This window comes from Dryobates pubescens, chromosome 17, assembly GCF_014839835.1.
Source record: "Dryobates pubescens isolate bDryPub1 chromosome 17, bDryPub1.pri, whole genome shotgun sequence".
Lineage (NCBI taxonomy): Eukaryota > Metazoa > Chordata > Aves > Piciformes > Picidae > Dryobates > Dryobates pubescens.
In genome coordinates, this window is record NC_071628.1 from 5,859,047 (window position 1) to 5,877,182 (window position 18,136).

At 52.9% G+C, this 18,136-nt stretch overlaps 2 protein-coding genes across 2 annotated transcripts; one reads left to right on the forward strand and one right to left on the reverse strand.

The window, feature by feature from the left end:
* On the reverse strand, nt 1-5,077 carry PEX11A (peroxisomal biogenesis factor 11 alpha). The gene is made up of 3 exons (XM_054169237.1): nt 4,980-5,077; nt 4,483-4,598; nt 1-2,797 (listed from the first exon to the last, which is right to left on the reverse strand). The coding sequence occupies exons 1-3, from the start codon at nt 5,033-5,035 to the stop codon at nt 2,244-2,246; spliced, it is 726 nt and encodes a 241-aa protein (XP_054025212.1). The 5' UTR covers nt 5,036-5,077; the 3' UTR covers nt 1-2,243.
* Nucleotides 5,078-5,856: 779 nt separating this feature from the next.
* On the forward strand, nt 5,857-17,449 carry WDR93 (WD repeat domain 93). Its single transcript, XM_054169200.1, has 15 exons — nt 5,857-6,199; nt 7,274-7,469; nt 7,961-8,025; nt 8,258-8,336; nt 9,144-9,271; nt 10,602-10,689; nt 11,485-11,668; nt 11,873-11,943; nt 12,405-12,488; nt 12,856-12,987; nt 13,489-13,705; nt 14,908-15,042; nt 15,600-15,775; nt 15,881-16,058; nt 17,332-17,449. Exons 1-15 carry the CDS (start codon nt 5,936-5,938, stop codon nt 17,447-17,449), a joined length of 2,115 nt encoding a protein of 704 aa, XP_054025175.1. The 5' UTR covers nt 5,857-5,935.
* The last annotated feature ends 687 nt before the right edge of the window (nt 17,450-18,136 follow it).

Here is an 18,136-nt window from a genome sequence, read left to right on the forward strand (position 1 = left end):
CACCCTTCCTCCTTGTCAGGCACAGGGAGGTGCAGCTGGGTAGGGACCACATCACTGTGGTAATGAATTTCCCTTTACCTTTGAAGTACAAGAGAAAAAGAGAAATCAGTTTGCAAACTACTGAAAGAAGGGTTTTGTATCCAGCAGGTCCCCCAGAGGAATTCAAAACATCATTTTCTGCAAGAAGATCAAATTCAGGAGACCAAAGGAGGCCAAAGCTCTGCTGCCAGATCACCAAGACTCCTCTTTCTTCCTTAGAAGGGGTTGCCACAGGCTGGGATAATGATCAGAGCTGACCAGGGAGGGCTGGGCTGCACGTTGCCAGCAGCTCAAAGGCAAATGGAGCAAAGGAACAACAACAACAACAACAAATTCCACTGTTAAAAAAGGAGAGGAGGCCCTTGAAGACAAATATCCCCTAAGTGATGCTCCATTATGGTATGAACTGCCAGCACTCTCTACTTTTAGAGGTATTCACTTCCATGCTAAAAAGAGGAGCTGCTGCAGGCTACCTTTGGTCTTCAAGAACACTTTATCATCCTGCCCAGCAACCTCTTTTTCCAAACACTTCTTTGGCAGGCTCACACTTCAGATCCAAGCTGGAAGTAATTCCAAGCCCAACCACAAGAGTTTAAGGTAAAGTGGGGCACTGACTGAGCCTCCTCAATTCCACCTTTTAATAAAGGAGACCAGCACCTTTTCATTTCTGTTTTCAGACAACATCAGGGCTTAATAAGAGTACCTGAGCCCAGCTTAGAGCAGTCTCTGCTCAAATCTCCCAAGAGATTAAACAAGGAGACCTTGCATCAGAAAGCAGCAGAACACACAGGCCTGACCCTAATGAAGGACAAGGACCACTCCCATATAATGTGCAAATGTTGGTGTCAGAACTGGTGCTCTGCCAAGCCAGGAGCAACAGGGACTGCCTGCCATGTTAAGACAGCTGGACACAACATTGCTCCTTCCACCTAGGTGACACTGCTAGGCAAAGGGTAAGCCAGGAGCAAGGATGCAGCTGCAGGGCAGACTTAAGGCATTTTCAAATGGTAGAACCCATTCAAGCAGTGAGGGAACACACAAGAAGCCTTGTGGCCATGGGAGAGGGGAGGAAAGAGAGGACTAGACAGGAAAATATAACCCATGAATGCCCAGCTCCAGTAATGAGCTTTTCTTCTCCATGGGGATTCTGACAGCACCACCAACTATGTTCCCTTCCCCCACTGGGAGCTTGCACAACTAGAAACACACCCTGGCAGTTTTTCTGACTCAGTGAGCTCTGAGCCAGGCTTCTCTCATTAACTCCAGGTTCCAGAGCTCTTTATTATACTGGGATTTTTCATGTAAAATCAAAACCACAGAGCAAGCTCCTCATCACAGTATGGTTAATGGGAGGTGGGTGTACCTGGAGTCACAGGGAGCTCAGGCACACACCTGATGGGAAGTCGAGTGCTTGTGAGTGCTTCCAGGTTCACAGCTGTGGAAACCCCACTTCCCTACAAACCACAGCATCATCAGCACTCAGACAAGCTGCTCCACACACTGTCCTCCACCAAACCCCTCAGCCATAGCCCACTGCAGCAACCAGAGGTGGTGGCCAACAGGCCCTTGGCTCACATTATCAAAGGAGAAGAAGAAAGTGCTGATTTCCTGGGGCACAAGCTGGCTCTCACAAGACTGCAGATCCAGCAGATGAGCAGAAGGTCAGATCCCACCACTCCTCAGCAACCAGCACGCTGCATTCACACCACTGCCTGCAGGGAACAGGTCCATCAACCCAAACCCTTCAGAACACTCACACTTGACTTCAGGCCACTGCAAGCACAGCTCCTAACCTGCCTGAGCCCACTGTAGAAAATCTGAATGCAGGAACCTTGGCCTGAATTCCAGCTTTCCAGTGCAAACACGATCAGTTCTGAGTCATACCCCTAGGACAGTATCTATGCAGTTATTTCACAACCCTGCACTAAAGGAGAGGGCCATCAACATCTCCTCATTGAGCAGCCACGTTCCAAGTCCTGTTTCTGTTTGGGAAACATCACTCTGTCTTCTCCCCATCAGGTTAACGTGTCATAGCACCAAACTCAGCTGTAATGACACAGGGCAAGGAAAAGGGCAGAATTCACTTATTCAGGGGACAAAATCAATCTGGAAGTTACTGTGAGACATGTGGATTTTCAAAGTGCCACAGGAAGGATCAAAACCTATCAGAAGATCAGCGCTGTTTGCTCGCCGCATACTTGGAGTCACTGTTTCAGCTTCAGGTGTGGCCTTGCCAGTGTGAGGATCCCCACAAGGGAGGAGAGGACCCCACAGAAACCAATCACTCCTGGGTTGGTCTTGTAGACGCCCAATGTATCCAGAGGGCCTGAGAGGTCACAGAGATTCTTCACCAAGTCCAGCAGCAGAGCAGGATGCCTCTTCAGCACCTGGAACAGCAGGAGGAGGAACCCAGGGAAACCCTCAGATTTCACACATCCTACTTCCCGGTGGCAGAAATTCTCCTTCACCTTTTCTTCCTGTATGGCTTGTTCCAGCCTCCAGGAGATCTCATACCAGTCCCTGCCCAGGTTCAGCAGCAGTGAGATGTAGTAACACTTGGTGGCCCAGCCGTGCCACTTGGGGCTGTCGATGTCGGGCCGCAGCCCCACGCTCTTCAGCCACAGGACCGTGTCACAGACAAAGTAGAGGGCTCGGGACAGGTTGGAGGCTGTGAGGCAGAAGCAAGGAACCACATCTGCCAGCTGTGTCGTCCTCCTGGCTGCCACCAAGGCGTGCACCACGTTGCCCAGCCTGAACACTGCAAGAAAGCCCCACAAAGGTTAGCACGGCCTGGGCCCTTACCGCAGGCCGGCCCAGGCGGGACAGCCTGCCGCGTCCCTGCACACGTGTGCCCTTGGAAACCTCTGTGGGCTTTGAGCATTTGTGTGCTCAAGCATCCTCTTCTCAGAGCATGAGAAGCTAGGATGAGTGAGGAAAGGGTTGTCAGCACCTCAGTTCTGTCCTGAGCACCCCCACACAAACTCTGCCGATAGCCAGGACTTGCAGCCTTCTCCTGCTGCTCCATTCTCAGTGCCTGGGTTCTCTCTGGACCAGAATCACCCATGGGTACACAGATTGGGTTGGGAGGGACCTTAAAGATCATCCAGTTCCAACCCCCCTGCCATGGGCAGGGACTCCTCCCATTAGCCCAGGTTGCTCAAGGGCTCATCCAACCTAGCCTTGCACACCTTCAGGGAAGAGGCATCCACAAGCTCCCTGGGCAACCTGTTCCAGCTTCCGAACTGCGGCTTGCCAAGACAGCCATGTGGCAGCCAAAAGTGACAGAGCTGCCAGTTCCAGCTGTATGCTGCACTGGATTTCACCTAGCTCTGTGGGGAGGAAATGTTACTGCACTAACCCCACTGCTATCTTGGGCTGTGGCTTCCCTAAGCCTCTGTGAAAGGTGGTGGGTAATGTGCTGAGCACAATGAGACCCCAGTCCCTCCCCAGCCATGAATTTGTCAGAGGCAGATGCAGTTCCTTGCAGACAGGAATAGCTCTAACATTTGGAAATGATTTCTTCTGCTGCCCAGTTTGGCTTTTGCCCCCTGAATGTTAACATGCTATTATGCAAACCACTTTGAATAACCTGCTGCCCTGGTAGATGTTGGCAGCACCCAAGCTTAGTCCTGGATTTAGGCTTGACATCTACTCCTAATTTGTTTATAAGCAGCAACAGAATTATGGCTGATAAACCAGCTGGCCTCTCTGCTTAGGAATTCACCATGCTGTGGAGCTAGCTGGGGAAGGAAACCCAAAACAAATCCATGGCAACACATGAAATCAGAAGCTTTGCCTCATACATTGAAGTTGTTCCTGGATTGAGCAATTGCTAAGTGGGTGCAAGATCAACCCTAAGCAGTGATGACGACAGCAACCACAATGGATGCAGCTGTGACACAGAACAATGTGATGCAAGCAACTGAGACTATGAGAAAAAGGATGGAAGGGAAAAATCATTTAGTGGAGGACAAATGCTAAAGGAAATTCATCTGTGAAGCAGGATATAAAAAGCCATAGTCAAGTCTGGTCCCTCAGAGGTGATCTTTAACGGAATGATGATCTTTAACATTAGGCCTTCTCAACCCCATCACTTAGAAAGTCTAACAAGAGGGCACCAAGACAACCTTGCACCATAACCCTGTGGTCTGTCCTTGAACAGAGGTGACAATTTGATCTCTGCAGCAACAGCTGCCTCTTTACTTACCACCCTAGTTCTCCCCATGATAATTCAGATGTCCTCAATGGAGAGGAGGTTGAGAGGTGACGGATGTCTACTTGGCCATACCTAGCCTGGCAAGCCAAGGCAAGAATAAGGTCTATTGACAGCTTCCATTTGGTGGCTATGGGCTAAGTTACCTACAGAAAAGGCAGGGCCAGGAGCTGTTTTGCTGGGAGGTACAAGTGAAAAGGGACTTATCCCTCCAGACACCAGGTACTTACTTTTGCGGCCAGAACTCATGCTAGATTCCAACTGCTTGAGTTTCATTACCAGCTTCTCTTTATCAGCCTTATGCTCTATTAGATAGCTAAGCAACATGCATGTGAACTGAGTGGCTCTGGAATGGAGAAAACGAGGAAAAGGGTACACAGGTGAAACACAGGCACTTCACAGCGATGGCAGCAGCAGGGCAAAGTTTATTTCCGAGCTTAAGGTCACCCCTCTCGCCCCCTCTACCCGGGAGCAGGGGCGCCGAGCGCAGGAGGGGCGGCTGAGGACAGGCGGAGCGGCAGGGGAGCAGCAGTGCGGCGGGAGAGGGGCCGGTGCCCGCCCGGGGAGCCCAGGCGGCTCCCCCGCCGGCGGCAGGGGGTTCCCCGGGAGGCGCAGCGGGGATGCTCCGCCCCACGGGGGTCCCCGGAAAGCCGCCCCCGCGGGGCCGCTGCCCGCAGGGGCCGAGCCGCCGGCCCGGCATGAGCAGGCCGCCCGGCCCCGCACTCACCGGAAGAGCTGGTCCCGGCCCTGGCTACGGTTGGTGAAGTCCACGAAGGCCTCCATGGCAGCGGCGACGGAGGGGCGGCAGGCGCGGGAGGGGCGCGGGGGCCGTGGCCTCTCCGCTCCGCTCCGCCCCGCTCCGCCCGGGTCCCGCCCCGCAGAGGGAACCTTGGGCTCCGGGCTGCGTTCCCGGCCGGGCTGCGCGCCGTTGCCGCGGTAACCGTCAAGCACGGGGCAGGTGTCGCCGCTAAAGGCTCCCCCCGGCTACGGCTGTTGCCTTCGGGAAGGTGGGAGGGCAGCGGCTCCGTTCCGGGCCCGGGCCCTCGGGTCCCGGCCCGCACTCTGAGGCTGGTGCGGGGTGACGGCGGCGGAGAGGAGCCCGGCCCGAGCCCCAGCTGCCCCGGCCCCGCTGTGCAGGAGGGAAGCTCAGCGAGCCGCCGCTGGCTTGGAAAGGAAGGTCGTAGCTTGCAGGGCAATCAGCTGCTTTCCAAATGAATTGTCGGGGGGGGTTATCTCGGGGGTTGTGCTACACGGCCTTTAAAGGTCCCTTTCCATCCCGAAGCATCGGAAGATTCCATGAATCTAATCCAGGCTGAATTAGGTCTCCTAATGAGGGCACAAATGAACGTTTTGTCGAAGTGCTTTGTCACAGTTCTTACACAAACTGGGGCCAAAGCTTTTACACTCTTGTTTTCTGTAGGCAGCTTGCAGACATCTGCCTGGCTCAGTACTCCCAGGAGGAACAGAGGTAATGCAGGGGACAAAATGATCTGTGTAGAACAGGGCTGCCTATCTGTGCTGAAAGGAATCTCCCTTGCCTTGCAGAGAGCATTAATCACCTTTTTCTTCACCCACCCCCACCCCATTACCTCATGCAAGTAGATATTGCACGTTTCTTCACTCTTCTGCATCTCCTGTGGTTCCCACGTCCGCGGTGTGGTTTGCATCTGGAAGGGCAGCAGCATGGCTGTGTATAGCCGGAGGCACCCCCTGGAGATTCCTCCTCCATCTGAGAAGGACTGGCTGAAGGACCAGGAGGAGAATTTCTTCCTGCAGGATCCCGAGCGAAAGCGTGCTGCCTTGCCTCAGCCCTTCAGGATGGTCAACAAACTGGTGATGCTGGTTTTTGAGAATGCCATGGAGATCATTGAAAGAAGGGAGATGCTCCAAGAGGCCCAAAAACTGAAGAGCCAGCCCACAAAATGCTTTCCTGCAGCTGAATTCCAGGTACAGAGCCCCTGGGAGCAGAGGCAGAGTTAAGCGCCGTAGCGGTTTTCCTGGAGCGTATCCATTCAGCTGCTTTTATACTCTTCTGTTCATCACCTTCCCCAGAAGCCACCACCAGCTCACTGCTTTCACTTGAGAAGGTTGCAGCTTCTAAGCTGGTCTGACAGGTTCTGCTTCTCACCCACCTATCACACCTCTCTGAAAAGAGAGAAGCAGATATTAAGCAGCTTTTAATTCACCTTCTGCTTCTCAGGCTGGCTCCACCCTTGTTTGCTGAGGAGAAGGCAGCTAGTCCTGAGCAGTGGGCAAGCTCAGCTCTGTCTTCTGGGGTACACCCTGGCTGGAGGGTCAGGAGCAGGAGGGCAGCACTGCCCTCCCCATTGCTGTGTGGAGGTATCCAGGAGGATGCAGTGGTGCCTGCTGGGGCTCTACCCAGAGGAGCTCAGTATCATAGAATCAATAAGGTTGGCAAAGACCTCAAAGATCATCAAGTCCAACCTGCCACCCAACGCCTCATGACTACTAGACCATGGCACCAAGTGCCACATCCAATCCCCTCTTGACCACCTCCAGTGATGGGGACTCCACCATCTCCCTGGGCAGCACATTCCAATGGCCCATCTCTATTTCTGTGAAGAACTTCTTCCTAACATCCAGCCTAAACCTCCCCTGGTGCAGCTTGAGACTGTGTCCTCTTGTTCTAGTGCTGGTTGCCTGGGAAAAGAGACCAACCCCCACCTGGCTACAGCCTCCCTTCAGGTAGTTGTAGACAGCAATATGGTCTCCCATTGAAGCTCTGTGGGAAGGCTGAGTGCTCCTCAGCTCTTGGCCTTTAAAGCCCCTTCTGTTTGCCAGCAGGGGAGAGGTGGGAGCAAACTTTCTCCTTCCCAACACAGACCAGTCTCTTTGGTGGGAATGAGAGGCCTTTCCCTGCTCTTCTGATGAAAGCTCAGGCTAAAATGCCTCCCTTGCAGAGTCAATGATCTCTGCTGGTGAAGGACTGGGAGTCTCTTGCTAGCATGGCTGATGTGGGGATGCAGTTGGGTACACTCATCTTTTCCCCTTTCTTGGCAGGTAACTGGAAGAGCCAATTGCCTTGCAGTGTCTGGGACATGCATCTTTGTTGGCCTGTCCGTGGGTCTGGCTGCCTTCAGGGTGTCTGACTGCAGGGAGCTGAGTGCCTGGGATGCAGCCAGCACAGAGATTTGTGCTGTCCGTGCTTCGCAGCTGGGGAATGGGCGCCACGTCCTGCTGGCTGTGGATGAAATGGGTTGGTGTGGCCTGGATTTCCTTGGCTGGCTGGGGATGGCTGTGCTCTGGAGCTGAAGAGCTGACAGCTGCTGAATCAGGAGGAAGATGGGAATGGCTGACAGGGTTCCTGGAAAGCCTTGCAAAGAGGGCGTTCGATGGCAGGCTGTAGGGTGACTGTGATTAGCAGAGGGTGTGGGTTTCGTGTCCTCTTTGGCACAGCAGAGGCAGGTGCAGAGCTGAGTGTGGGAGATTTCAGGGACACCTCAGACCAGGCTTTTCAAACTGGCTTATCCATCTCTGTCTACAGTTGAGTGTTTATTGCTGCTGGCATAAGGAAGCCAGTGAAAGTGTAGTGCTGGAAGCAGTGGGATGTTCTTCCTTGAGCCCAGGAGAAAAATATTGTCCTGTTCACTCTCCTGTACATGTTGTAACAGCCTTCTCCAAAGAGCATGGCTGCCATCTGTTCACTTTTCTCCTCCTCCTTCTGTTACTTTTGTGTTTCTATTGCAGGACTTGTCTGGCTCTTCTGCTTTCACAAGGAAAGCTTCTTGCTCGTTAAAATCCTAAATGAAGTGGTAAGTGCTGCCACAGACACTGGGCAAAGGCTGGTGAGAAATCAATCATAGGGAGTGCTAATTGATCTCAAGAACTTCTGTCATGGGCAGCAGCACTTTGAGAGTGCTGCTCAATATTCATTCCTGTTCTTCTTACAGTCTGTCTGGCCTTCCCCCTGTTGAGAACTGTGGAAGGCCACAGAACTCTGAATCAGGGATCTTGCTTTGATGCCAGCACTATTTTCTTTGGCAGGAGGATATCAGGATGCAAAGTACTTGTGTGGAGGTGGTGCTGTCTCCAGGAGGTGATTACACAGGAGTCCTGCTGCAAGGCAAGTGCAGCCACATGGTTTGTTGGGTGATGGCTGCTGTGTTCTAGCAGAGAGGCCAGCAGCAATGCTTTTGAAGTGTTCAAAATGTTCTGGGTTCACAGGGATCCTGTTCCTAACCCTCCCAGTCCCTCCTCCAGCTGAGAAAGCTGGTCCTGCCACTTTCCATCCTCTCCAAAAGGCCTGCTGTGGATCAGGGCTGATCCCCAAAGTGAGCTGTCTGTAACTGGCCAGCACAGTTCCCAGCTCCCAGGAGGCTCAGTGAAAGCAACTTTCCTGCCTCCTCAGAAGAATCAAACTCACTTTTTCCTCTGGTTTGCTGTGGCTCCCTGGGACAGTGGGAATAGGTACATCTGAAGAATGTTCTCCACAGGCATAAGCCAGGCAGCAAAGGCTCTAAAATCACTGCAACAACCTCCTTGCCACAACATCTTTCTGCTTCGTGGCAGCTGCCTGTGTGAACCCATTTGCTGCTGGCAGGCTTTCTGATCCCTTGTTTGGTGGAATCTGCCTGAGAGAACAGGATAAGTGGCACACACAGAACCACTGTGAGACCTTGTCTCACTTTCTACTTTATCTCAGAGGGCAAATAACTTGGAGCCTCTCCATGGTGGGTATTGGGCCTGGAGGCTGAGGTGTCAGTCTCAATCAATCATGTGAAGCCTTAAGGAGGAGGAGGGGTGGGATTTTATATTTAAAGAAAAAGTAGTAATCCAGATCATGTTTTGAGGACATAAGATAGCAGAGGCTGCTTGCTTGAGAGACCTTTTCTCCTCTTCTCCAATTGCTCAACGTGGTTTCTCAATGCAGACAGTACAAAAGCTTGGCTGGAGATCTACCAATTGCCTAAGGAGTCCTGGCTGAAGGAGATGGAAAAGAACTCAGGAGCTGCAACAGGGCTGGTTTGTGGGGAAAGGAGGTCAAGCTGGACATCTGTGGTACAAAACAGTTCCATCTCCCACTGTGCCTTGTTTGCTTGTACCCTTTTGCCTACAGGTCCTTCCCCAAGCCTTGCTCCAGCAGGCAGTGACAGCAAGATACAGGCTGAACAAGTCTGTTGGCCCAGGGGGATGGAGTCTGTGTCTGTGTGGCTGTGCTGCTGCCCATCCCACATTTCACAAGGGTTTTTTGTTACTGGGACATGTTTACTCTCCCAAGACAGGCTTTTAAATGAGGCTCCCTTGGTCCCAGTGCTAGTCCTGCTGCCCCTCCCTGAAACTCCTTCCCCAGCAGTGTTGCCCCATCTGAGGGTGCCCTGCACAAGGGCATTCCACAGGGCTTCTCCCTTATGCTGCTGGGGGAAGGTTAAGGAGTGGGAATTGGGCCTGGTACCTCCACTTAGAAGTCTGGTCCTGAGCCATGGTTTGTGTTTTAGGCTGGTGGGGTTGTGGCTGAACCCTCCTGAGCAGGACTGGGTCTCTGCCTGTTTGCACTGACCACTGCCACCTCTGGTTCTTTGGCAGAAAACTCTGGAGCTGCATGGAGGGTGCAGCTGAAATGATAACTGGCCTCAGCTGTTACAGAGAACGTTAAAGCTAGCTCAGTGGTCAACCCTCTCCTGCATTGCTTCCACCCTGATAAATTTTACCTCCCAACACACAGCCACCTTCTGCCCAGCACCTCCAGCTAACCCTCTGTGATGCCTGCCTTGTATCTCCTTCCTTCCCCTTTTCAGCAGAGGCTTTTCTGGCCATTTAAGAGGGAGGTGTTTCTCAGCCCTGTCTTCAAGGCAGACATTCCCCTTCACTTGGCCAAGCCAAAAGCAAACACCCAGACATTCCCTCTTTGCTGATTCCATGTAAGGTACTTCTCAGACATGGTTGACTCTTATTTAGCCAGTTGTCAGTGTGTGTGTGTGTGTGTCTGGTGATGATGGGGATTCCCCAGTGCTAGTCCCCATTCTTGGGCTCTCTGAAGTAAAACCTGGTTCTTAGAGACAGCAGCACTCTGCAACCTTTAGTCCTGCTTTCCCTGCCCCCTCATCTTTTTCCCTGTACCTTCCTGTGCCCCATGCAATAAGTGGAGGCTTGTTCAATGCACAGAGAGAGGAGGTGCTTGGGCAGAACATCCTTTGTGATGCTGAGAAAGCAGTGACCTCCCTGAAGCTTCTGTGTTTTGATGGTTGAACTTAAACCCAGTAGCTCCTAGGCAGGGTCAGCCCAACTTTGCATACAGTTACTTTAGAAAGCTTTTGATTCCCATGAGCAGGGGGAAACTTAGCAGTACAGGGGGCACAGGACAGTTCTCAGGCTGCCATTTTCATTGCAGGAGTCTCATGTGTCTGCAAACAATGCTGCTGCAAAGCTGAGCCTCCCAGTGCTGCTGCTGAAGGTGAAGCCACCCAAACCCATTACAGGTCAGGACCAATCCTGTACTTGCAAAGTGAAGCCTCCTTCAGCTGTCAAAGGGGTCATGGCCCTTATGGCTACAGAACAGTTCAGAGAGTTCCAGTAGCATGCTCCCTGGTGCCTTCCTGACCTCTCTTTGGAGTCCCTTGTAATGCTGTAGTTGTTCCTTCTCCAACCATCTCAGGTGTCACCTCTGTGAGCACAAAATACTTCAGTGTGTCTTGAAGTGGGTGTCATACACCCTTGGCTTCCTTGTCAGCAGAGAGCAAGGAAGTTGCTTCCTAGGTTGACAGGTTGCCCAGGGAGGTGCTGGAAGCCTCATGCCTGGAGGTGTTTGCAGCCAGGCTGGATGTGGCTGTGAGCAACCTGCTGCAGTGTGAGGTGTCCCTGCCCATGGCAGGGGGGTTGGAACTGGCTGATCCTTGAGGTCCCTTCCAGCCCTAACAATTCTATGATTCCATGACAGCAACCCTGGTTTGCCACTCTGAGTCCTGGGTTCACAGGAAGGTGCTGAGGCTGGGGAGGGAGCAGACCACAGGCTGGAACACTGCTCAGGGAGAATGCCCCAGGCAGGCAGAGTGAGCTGGGCCCTCAGATGACTTGCCCTAGTCCCTGCCTTCAGGGACCAGTGCCATGGCAAGTGCCTCATGTTCTCAGTGTTGAAATCCCTCTACCAGGGAGATGCCATGTGTCCCTCTTCAGGACAGTGGCACCCTGAAGGAAGGATACTCAAGTGCCTCAGAGCTCTCCATGAGGCCTGCTCCTCCAAGGCTGTGCCTTTTCCCCTTGTGTCCCTAATCCAGGCAGTAGTTTTAAAAGCCCTTTGGATGCTCTGAAGGAAGTGGATGATGACAGCATGCTTGGCCTGGGGTACAATCACCTAATCAAGGCCTCCCAGTGGGAGCTGCATGAAGCAATCTTCTGTAGAACTTACAAGGAGTATCTGAAGGTGGTGGATGAGGCAGAGTGCAAGGAGAAGACCCCCAGGTGAGTGGGAGCATCAGCCAGGATTTCAGTCCATGAGACATCCACCCTGGGTCCTTTTCAAGCACAGAGGGAAGCCTCTGTCACAGCTTTGCTCCCCTCATCTCAAGTTCCAGGGCAGGGGGCTAGAACCAGGTCTTGTTGCAGTGCTGCTGACTTACCAAAGCTTTTCTTTTACAAATAGTTCTTCCTTTTTTTCCCCCCCAGACATGCTACTTTTCACTTCATTTTGCCCAGCTGGATCCTACAGGTGGGACCTGCAATCAAAGTCCAGCCAGGTAACCCAAATGGATCAGAAGCTGTTAAGCTGTGAAGCACATCACTGCATGACTTGGAGCTCCAGTTTAGAGCTCACTGGCTCTGGCTTGGCTTCACTGTATGAGTTCCATCTCCAAGGACATAAGCCTGGATACAAATGTCTGAGACTTACAAGCCAATTACTGGCATGGAATCAAAGAAACTTAGCTCCATGGTTTAAAAAACAACCAACCAACCAGCCAAGAAACAAATGGAAGAGCAAAACCAGCACAAAAATCCCCCCCAGAGCACCACAGAAATGGAGCAGGCAAATAATCAAAAGTAACAGACAAAGGGAGGGTTTGTTGTGGCTTAGTTTCTGTGTCAGGGGAACCATGAGAGCTCTAACAAGAGCTTTCTGATGGTGTTTTGGTGTTCTGTATGGTTCCTTTCTTTGTCCCCAAACTCCTCCTCTCTCTTCTTGTCCCCTTCACTGTACCAGATGTTGCAGCTGGCATCAGTGTGCACTGGGATGGAAGCCACAACCTCTGCTTCTACTCACTTCACCCACTCAAGGAGAGAGCAGGTAAGAGACTCTCTCTAGCAGAGCACTCTGTGGGGAGCAGGAGTATTCAGTGGCCAGTGGCTGTTGTTCAGTCAGACCTTGGTGGCTCAGGGAAATGAGGAATGGGGAGGAGAGTTGCCCCATGTCATGTAGGCTGGGCTGGATGCTAGGGCTCCATGCTGGAGCCACTCTGGCAGGAGGCCCCAGAGTGGTTTAGTGGTCATGAGGTGTTGGGTGACAGGTTGGACTTGATGATCTCTGAGGTCTTTTCCAACCTTATTGATTCTATGATTCTATGCTGTAGCAGCAAATTGGAACCAAATCCTCTCCTGAGAGAGTGTGCCCTGCACCTTCTTACAGTTACCTCTCTTCATGTCCTCCTGTTTAGAGTCTGATCCAAACCCTGATGTTGTGTGGCCATGTGCAGCTCCAATTGTGTGCTCTGCTGTTAGCTTCTGCTCCAGGTACCTGGCACTGGCATGTGAAGATGCAGCAATAGCTATCTGGGATAAGCACCTAGGTGAGTTTGCCCTTTGGGACTGTGTGTTGGGGTCACAGTGGCTAAACTGCTCCCTTCCCTAGGGGTTTCAGGTTCTGGGAACTGGAGTCCAAACAGTTCGGACTCCTTCATGGGACGCTTGGCAGAAGTTGCCAGCACAGTGTGACAGCCTTAGCCCTGACAGACCCATTCCCATCCACAGCAGTGCAGGGGGCTGTGGGCTGCTGCAGCAAGGGCTTATGCCTGCCTGGCCCTGAGGCTGTGGGCCAGGCGGCAATTTGCCACTTCAGCCTGAGGCCATCTTTGAGGCTGTTGTGGCATCTACAGTCCAGGCTGCTGCCAGTGCTAGTGTCGTCCTGCCGTGGTGCAGGGATTCTCCTGCCAGAAGAATTTTCTGCTCTCAGGATTGTTCTGGTGGCTTCTGCCTCTGAGCAGGCCACTGTCCAAGCTAAACTTTCCTTGGATTTCTTCCTAAGCAGCTGGTTTTGGTGTGTTTGGTTTTTCCTCCCCCTCCTTCCCCAGGATACCCACTCTCTGTGACTGCCATTCCAGAGGAGCGTCGCATCCGTAGCCTCCACTTCCTGCAGAGCTCTACAGCTGCCAGTGATGAGACTCCTTGTCCTGGTGCAGCTCCTGCCTGCCCCATGGTGCAGCTCCTAGTGCTGTGTACAGACAGCTCTTTCTATTTGGTGAAAGCACCCAGGACTGGGAGGTCCAGCATCACGCTTCTGGCAGACAGGTGAGGTAGAACAAGTTCTGCGCTGTGAGGGCGGTGCAGGAACACTGCAACAGGTTGCCCAGGGAGGTGATTGAGGCCCCAGCCCTAGAGATATTCAAGGTGAGGATCACAGAATGTCAGGGGTTGGAAGGGATCCAAATAGATCATGGAGTCCAACCCCCCCCTGCCAGAGCAGGACCATAGAATCCAGCTCAGGTCACAAAGGAACACATCCAGACAGGCCTTGAAAGTCTCCAGGGAAGGAGACTCCACAACCTCTCTGGGCAGCCTGTTCCAGTGCTCTGTGACCCTTACAGGAAAGAAGTTCCCCCTTGTGTTGAGGTGGAGCCTGCTGTGCTGCAGCTTACATCCATTGCTCCTTGTCCTATCACAGGGAACAAGTGAGCAGAGCCTGTCCCCTGCCTCCTGACACCCAGCCCTCATACAGGCTCGACAGGGCTCTGGGCAACCTGATCTAGTTGAGGATGTCCCTGCTGACTGCAGGGGATGTTGGATTGGATGACCTTTGGAGGTCCCTTCCAAGCCAGACCATTCTGTGGTTCTGTGACTCTGACAGATCTCACTCCAGCCAAAGCAGCCTTGTGGGGTGGTAGGCAGGTCCAGGTGGTCAGGGAGCCCCAGACTTCTATAGGGAGCTTTCTACTGCTGTTACTCAGGTAGCTCTGCCATGCTGCTGCCAGCAGCAAGTGTGGTTCTGCTAGGAGTCAGTGGCTATGGCAGAGTTAGGGCTGTCTCTGGGCTCTACAAAGCAGAACCCAAGTCCTTGCAGCACTGCTCCAGGGCTGCCATTCAGCTGGGTGGGTCTCTGCCAAGTGCCATGGGAGCTCTTCCCTTTTCTCTTCTGCCCTTGCCAAAGTAACTTTCCCCCAGAAGCCAGAATAAGCATTTCTTGCCTTTTCCACCAATGTTGTGTTCATGTATTCCCTTGGTTTGAGGAGAGGGCTCAGCTCTAGGAAAGCTGCAGCTCTGCAGGCTGTGGCTTCCTGCCTCCATGGCAGGCTGGGGCTTGGTATCTCCAGCGCAGCTCCTAGGCAGGTCTGCAGAAGGATGGGCCTCAGGGCTTCCTGCCCAGGAGAAGACAAGCAGTTCCTCCATGGTTAGAGCTTCATGCCAGCCCCTGTGCCACACACTGCCTTTCTCACAGGCTCTCACTGCACAGCAGGGCCATGAGGCAGTGCCATCACCATGAGTCTGTTTTCCAGGCCTGAAGATCCAGACCTTGCGGTCAGCGCCGTGGTGCCCGTCCTGGCCCTCCCCAGTGCAGTGAGTAGCAGTGCCAGCCCTCCTCACAGCTGGGGCAGGTCACAGGTCCACCTGGGCCAGGATCCTGTTTCCAAGTAATGGCTGTAACTGGATGCCTGGAAAACAAGGAACAGAGCAATCAGATGTGGTACTGCCCTCACATCCTTTCTCAGCCTCCAACTATTGTTAGCATGGGGGCTTCCTTCCAGAGGCCCTGGAGACCTTCTGCACATGGACAGGTCCAGCTGCAAAGATGACAGGATCTGAGCATGAAGCTTCAGGCATCAGGGTCAGATATGAGAGGGCATCATGGTGAGGAGAAGTTACCAGCACAGGTCCAGCCAGACCTTTCAAAGGAGCCTTAAAGTTTTCAGGCATGGGGGGGAAAAGGACAAAAAGTTGCTCACCAGAGCAAGCTGTGCAGAAGGGTGGAACTAGTTCATTTCTAACTCTCTCTACTGCCCCTTTCCAATCCCATCCTGCAGCAATTCCAGTCCAGGTTCCCTGCACAGCCTGTTCTTGATCTTCTCTGGCCCTAGGACTACTGAGCCGGCAAAGAAAACGGTAGCAGGGTTGAGGATGTGAAGTGCTGAATGTCATTCCATGTCCTTTCTAGGAAATGCTTTTCACTCCTGTCACATCTATTTCTAAGTGTTAACTTGCTGTTTGAGGTGCTGGTCTTCTCCTGGGATGGCAAGCTGTCCCTGATGAACACTGCCACATCACAGATCCTTTGCTGCTTCACTACTCCACCTCCTCATGCTGTAGCATCCCCCTGGCAGCCAGTGTTCAGCATGGATGATGTGAACTGCTGCTTGCTGCTTCGAGGTGGGCAGCACCTGTAGCCTTAGCCATGTGCTCACTGGGTAGCTTCAGCTGTGCACTGATCCTTGATAGTTCTCACTGGCTGACTCTGCTCTTGTTTCTGTGTAGGAGATAAGCAGCAGCAGGAGGAGGGAGATACCTTGGCACACAACCACAGCACCATCTTCCTTTTTGACTTCAACTCCTACCCACTGAAGGAAGCTTTCCCAAAGGAACCAGATTTGCCTCTCAAATCCTTACAGAACCTGCCTTGGATGGAGAGATGTAAGAAGTTCTTGTGTGATAGGTAAGGTCCCTCCTGCCTGAGAGGGGAGGGCAGCTGCACTGCTGGGAGCTGCAGTGTTCAGCTCTCACTCTGGAGCTCCTGCATTCTGAGTGCTGTGACAGATTTCTCTCTGGGGAAGGCTGATGTTCAGGTAGCTGGATTCCTGACAGAGACCCAGGACCCTTCCTCCACTCCCTTCTGTCTTTCCTGGAACAACTTAAGAGCTGTAAGCCAGGATGCTGGGGGAAGCTTTGTCCTACTGTGTTCTACTGTGCTCCTGTGCAAGCTTGTCAGGAAATGATCCTCACTTCAGTGTCTGCCTATTCCCTTTGGCAGCAGAGACAGACAGAGTGGGGATCCCTGGCACCTTGCTCCCCTCCTCCACGCCGAGGTTTATTTAACGTTTGGGTAGAGCTGTGTTGGAGGTTTCTCGGTTTAAAAAGGTCCCCAGCGCCTCAGGCCGTGGTTGCAGAGCTGCTGCGTTGAGTTCATGCTGTCAGTAGGTGGCAATGTGACCTCTGTTATCGGGGCACCTTTTCCCTTTTGGGAGCTTCTGCTCGGTCCGTGCCAGCGCTCTTCTCTTTGTTCTTTTCACTGTGCCTTCGTTCTCCCACCTGAAATGGAGCAGGTGGGTGCAGGGGTCACCTCACAGCACACATCACCTGCTAATTCCCCAATTCCTTGTCTCCAGGGTGATTCTTGTGCTGTTGCCTGGTTGGTTAAGTGCAGAAAAGTTTCATCCTGTGCTACCAGCCACCCATTCTGTCCCTCCCTCCCATAAAGCTGAAGAGGAGACTCTTCCCTGCCTCATAACACAAAACCAGGGGAGACTTCACCTCCAGGGGTATCTTGCTCCCTGGGTGCTGAGAGCTCGAGCCAGAGCAGAGCAAATACAGCTGCAGTGAGCCCTGTGCCTACAGAGGCCAGCAGGTGAAGAAGAAGGTGAAGGTCACTGCTGTCAAGAACAGTAAACTTGAGCATGAGGGTTGCCCAGGGAGGTGGCTGGGGCCTCATCCCTGGACATATTCAAGGTGAGGCTCAAAAGGGCTCTGGGCAGCCTATCTAGTTGAGGTTGTCCCTGCTGACTGCAGAGGGGCTTGGAGTGGATGACCTTTGGAGGTCCCTTCCAACCCAAACCATTTTATGATTCCATGAGGGAGTCACTGAGGGTTTTTGGACACAAGAAGTCAGAACTGTTTAATTTACAATGAGCCCCAGGGACCCTTGGAGGAACCAGGCTAAAGTTGTCTGAGCACTAGGGTCTCTTTTAATCAGCCTTTTCTCCCCTTGTTAGGCAGCAGAAGCTGCTGGGAAGTGAAGAGGAGTTATCTGAGTACTGGAGCTCACTGCAGGCACAAGCAGCTGCCATGGACAAGGAAAGAGTGAAGGTGAAGGGTCAGAAGAAGCCATAATCCTGCAGATCTGTGACCCAGCACTGACACTTTGATAGCAGCTCAATTCAACTCTCCTGCTGCTGTCCAGCCTGGGGCAGTTTGTCATCTGGAGCAGCTGCCTGGCTGCTGCTGCTCAGCCACAAGGATCTGCAGCCCTGCCTCTCCCTTTGCCTAACCCTCTGCCTGTTCCAGCAGGGTTCAGCTCCTCCTCATCAGAGCCAAATGCTGCTGATGGAAGAATCTTGAGGTGGGAAAGGCCACTGCTTGGAGGTGGCAGGCCCAGCATCTGTGTGGTTCAGCCAAGTGTTTGTGCTGGATCTCTGGGTCCTCCCAGAGACCTGGAGTGTCAGGGCAATGTGGTGTGTCACAGTGTCCCACCATAATAAAGCCTTTTCTCCATCAGAAGTCTCTTGCTCTTGACAGGACTGGCATTCTATTGTACTCTGGTGTTCTGTCCTGCTGTTGTTGAGGCTCACCACTGTGTCTTATCTTCTGCTCTGACCCAAAGGGGCAGGCAGCAGCATCCTTCAGCTTAGCAAGAGACCTGATCTTTTCAAACCAGCCAGCCAACTGGCCATGAAGGGGGCAGAGCACAGCAGTGCCACTGCAGAGTGTCAGGCCTGACCTAGGCTCTTCTGCAGCGTGGTTGTTTCTTTTGACTTCCAAGCAGGCAGTACAGAGAAGCTCTCTGGGTTGTGGTGAGGC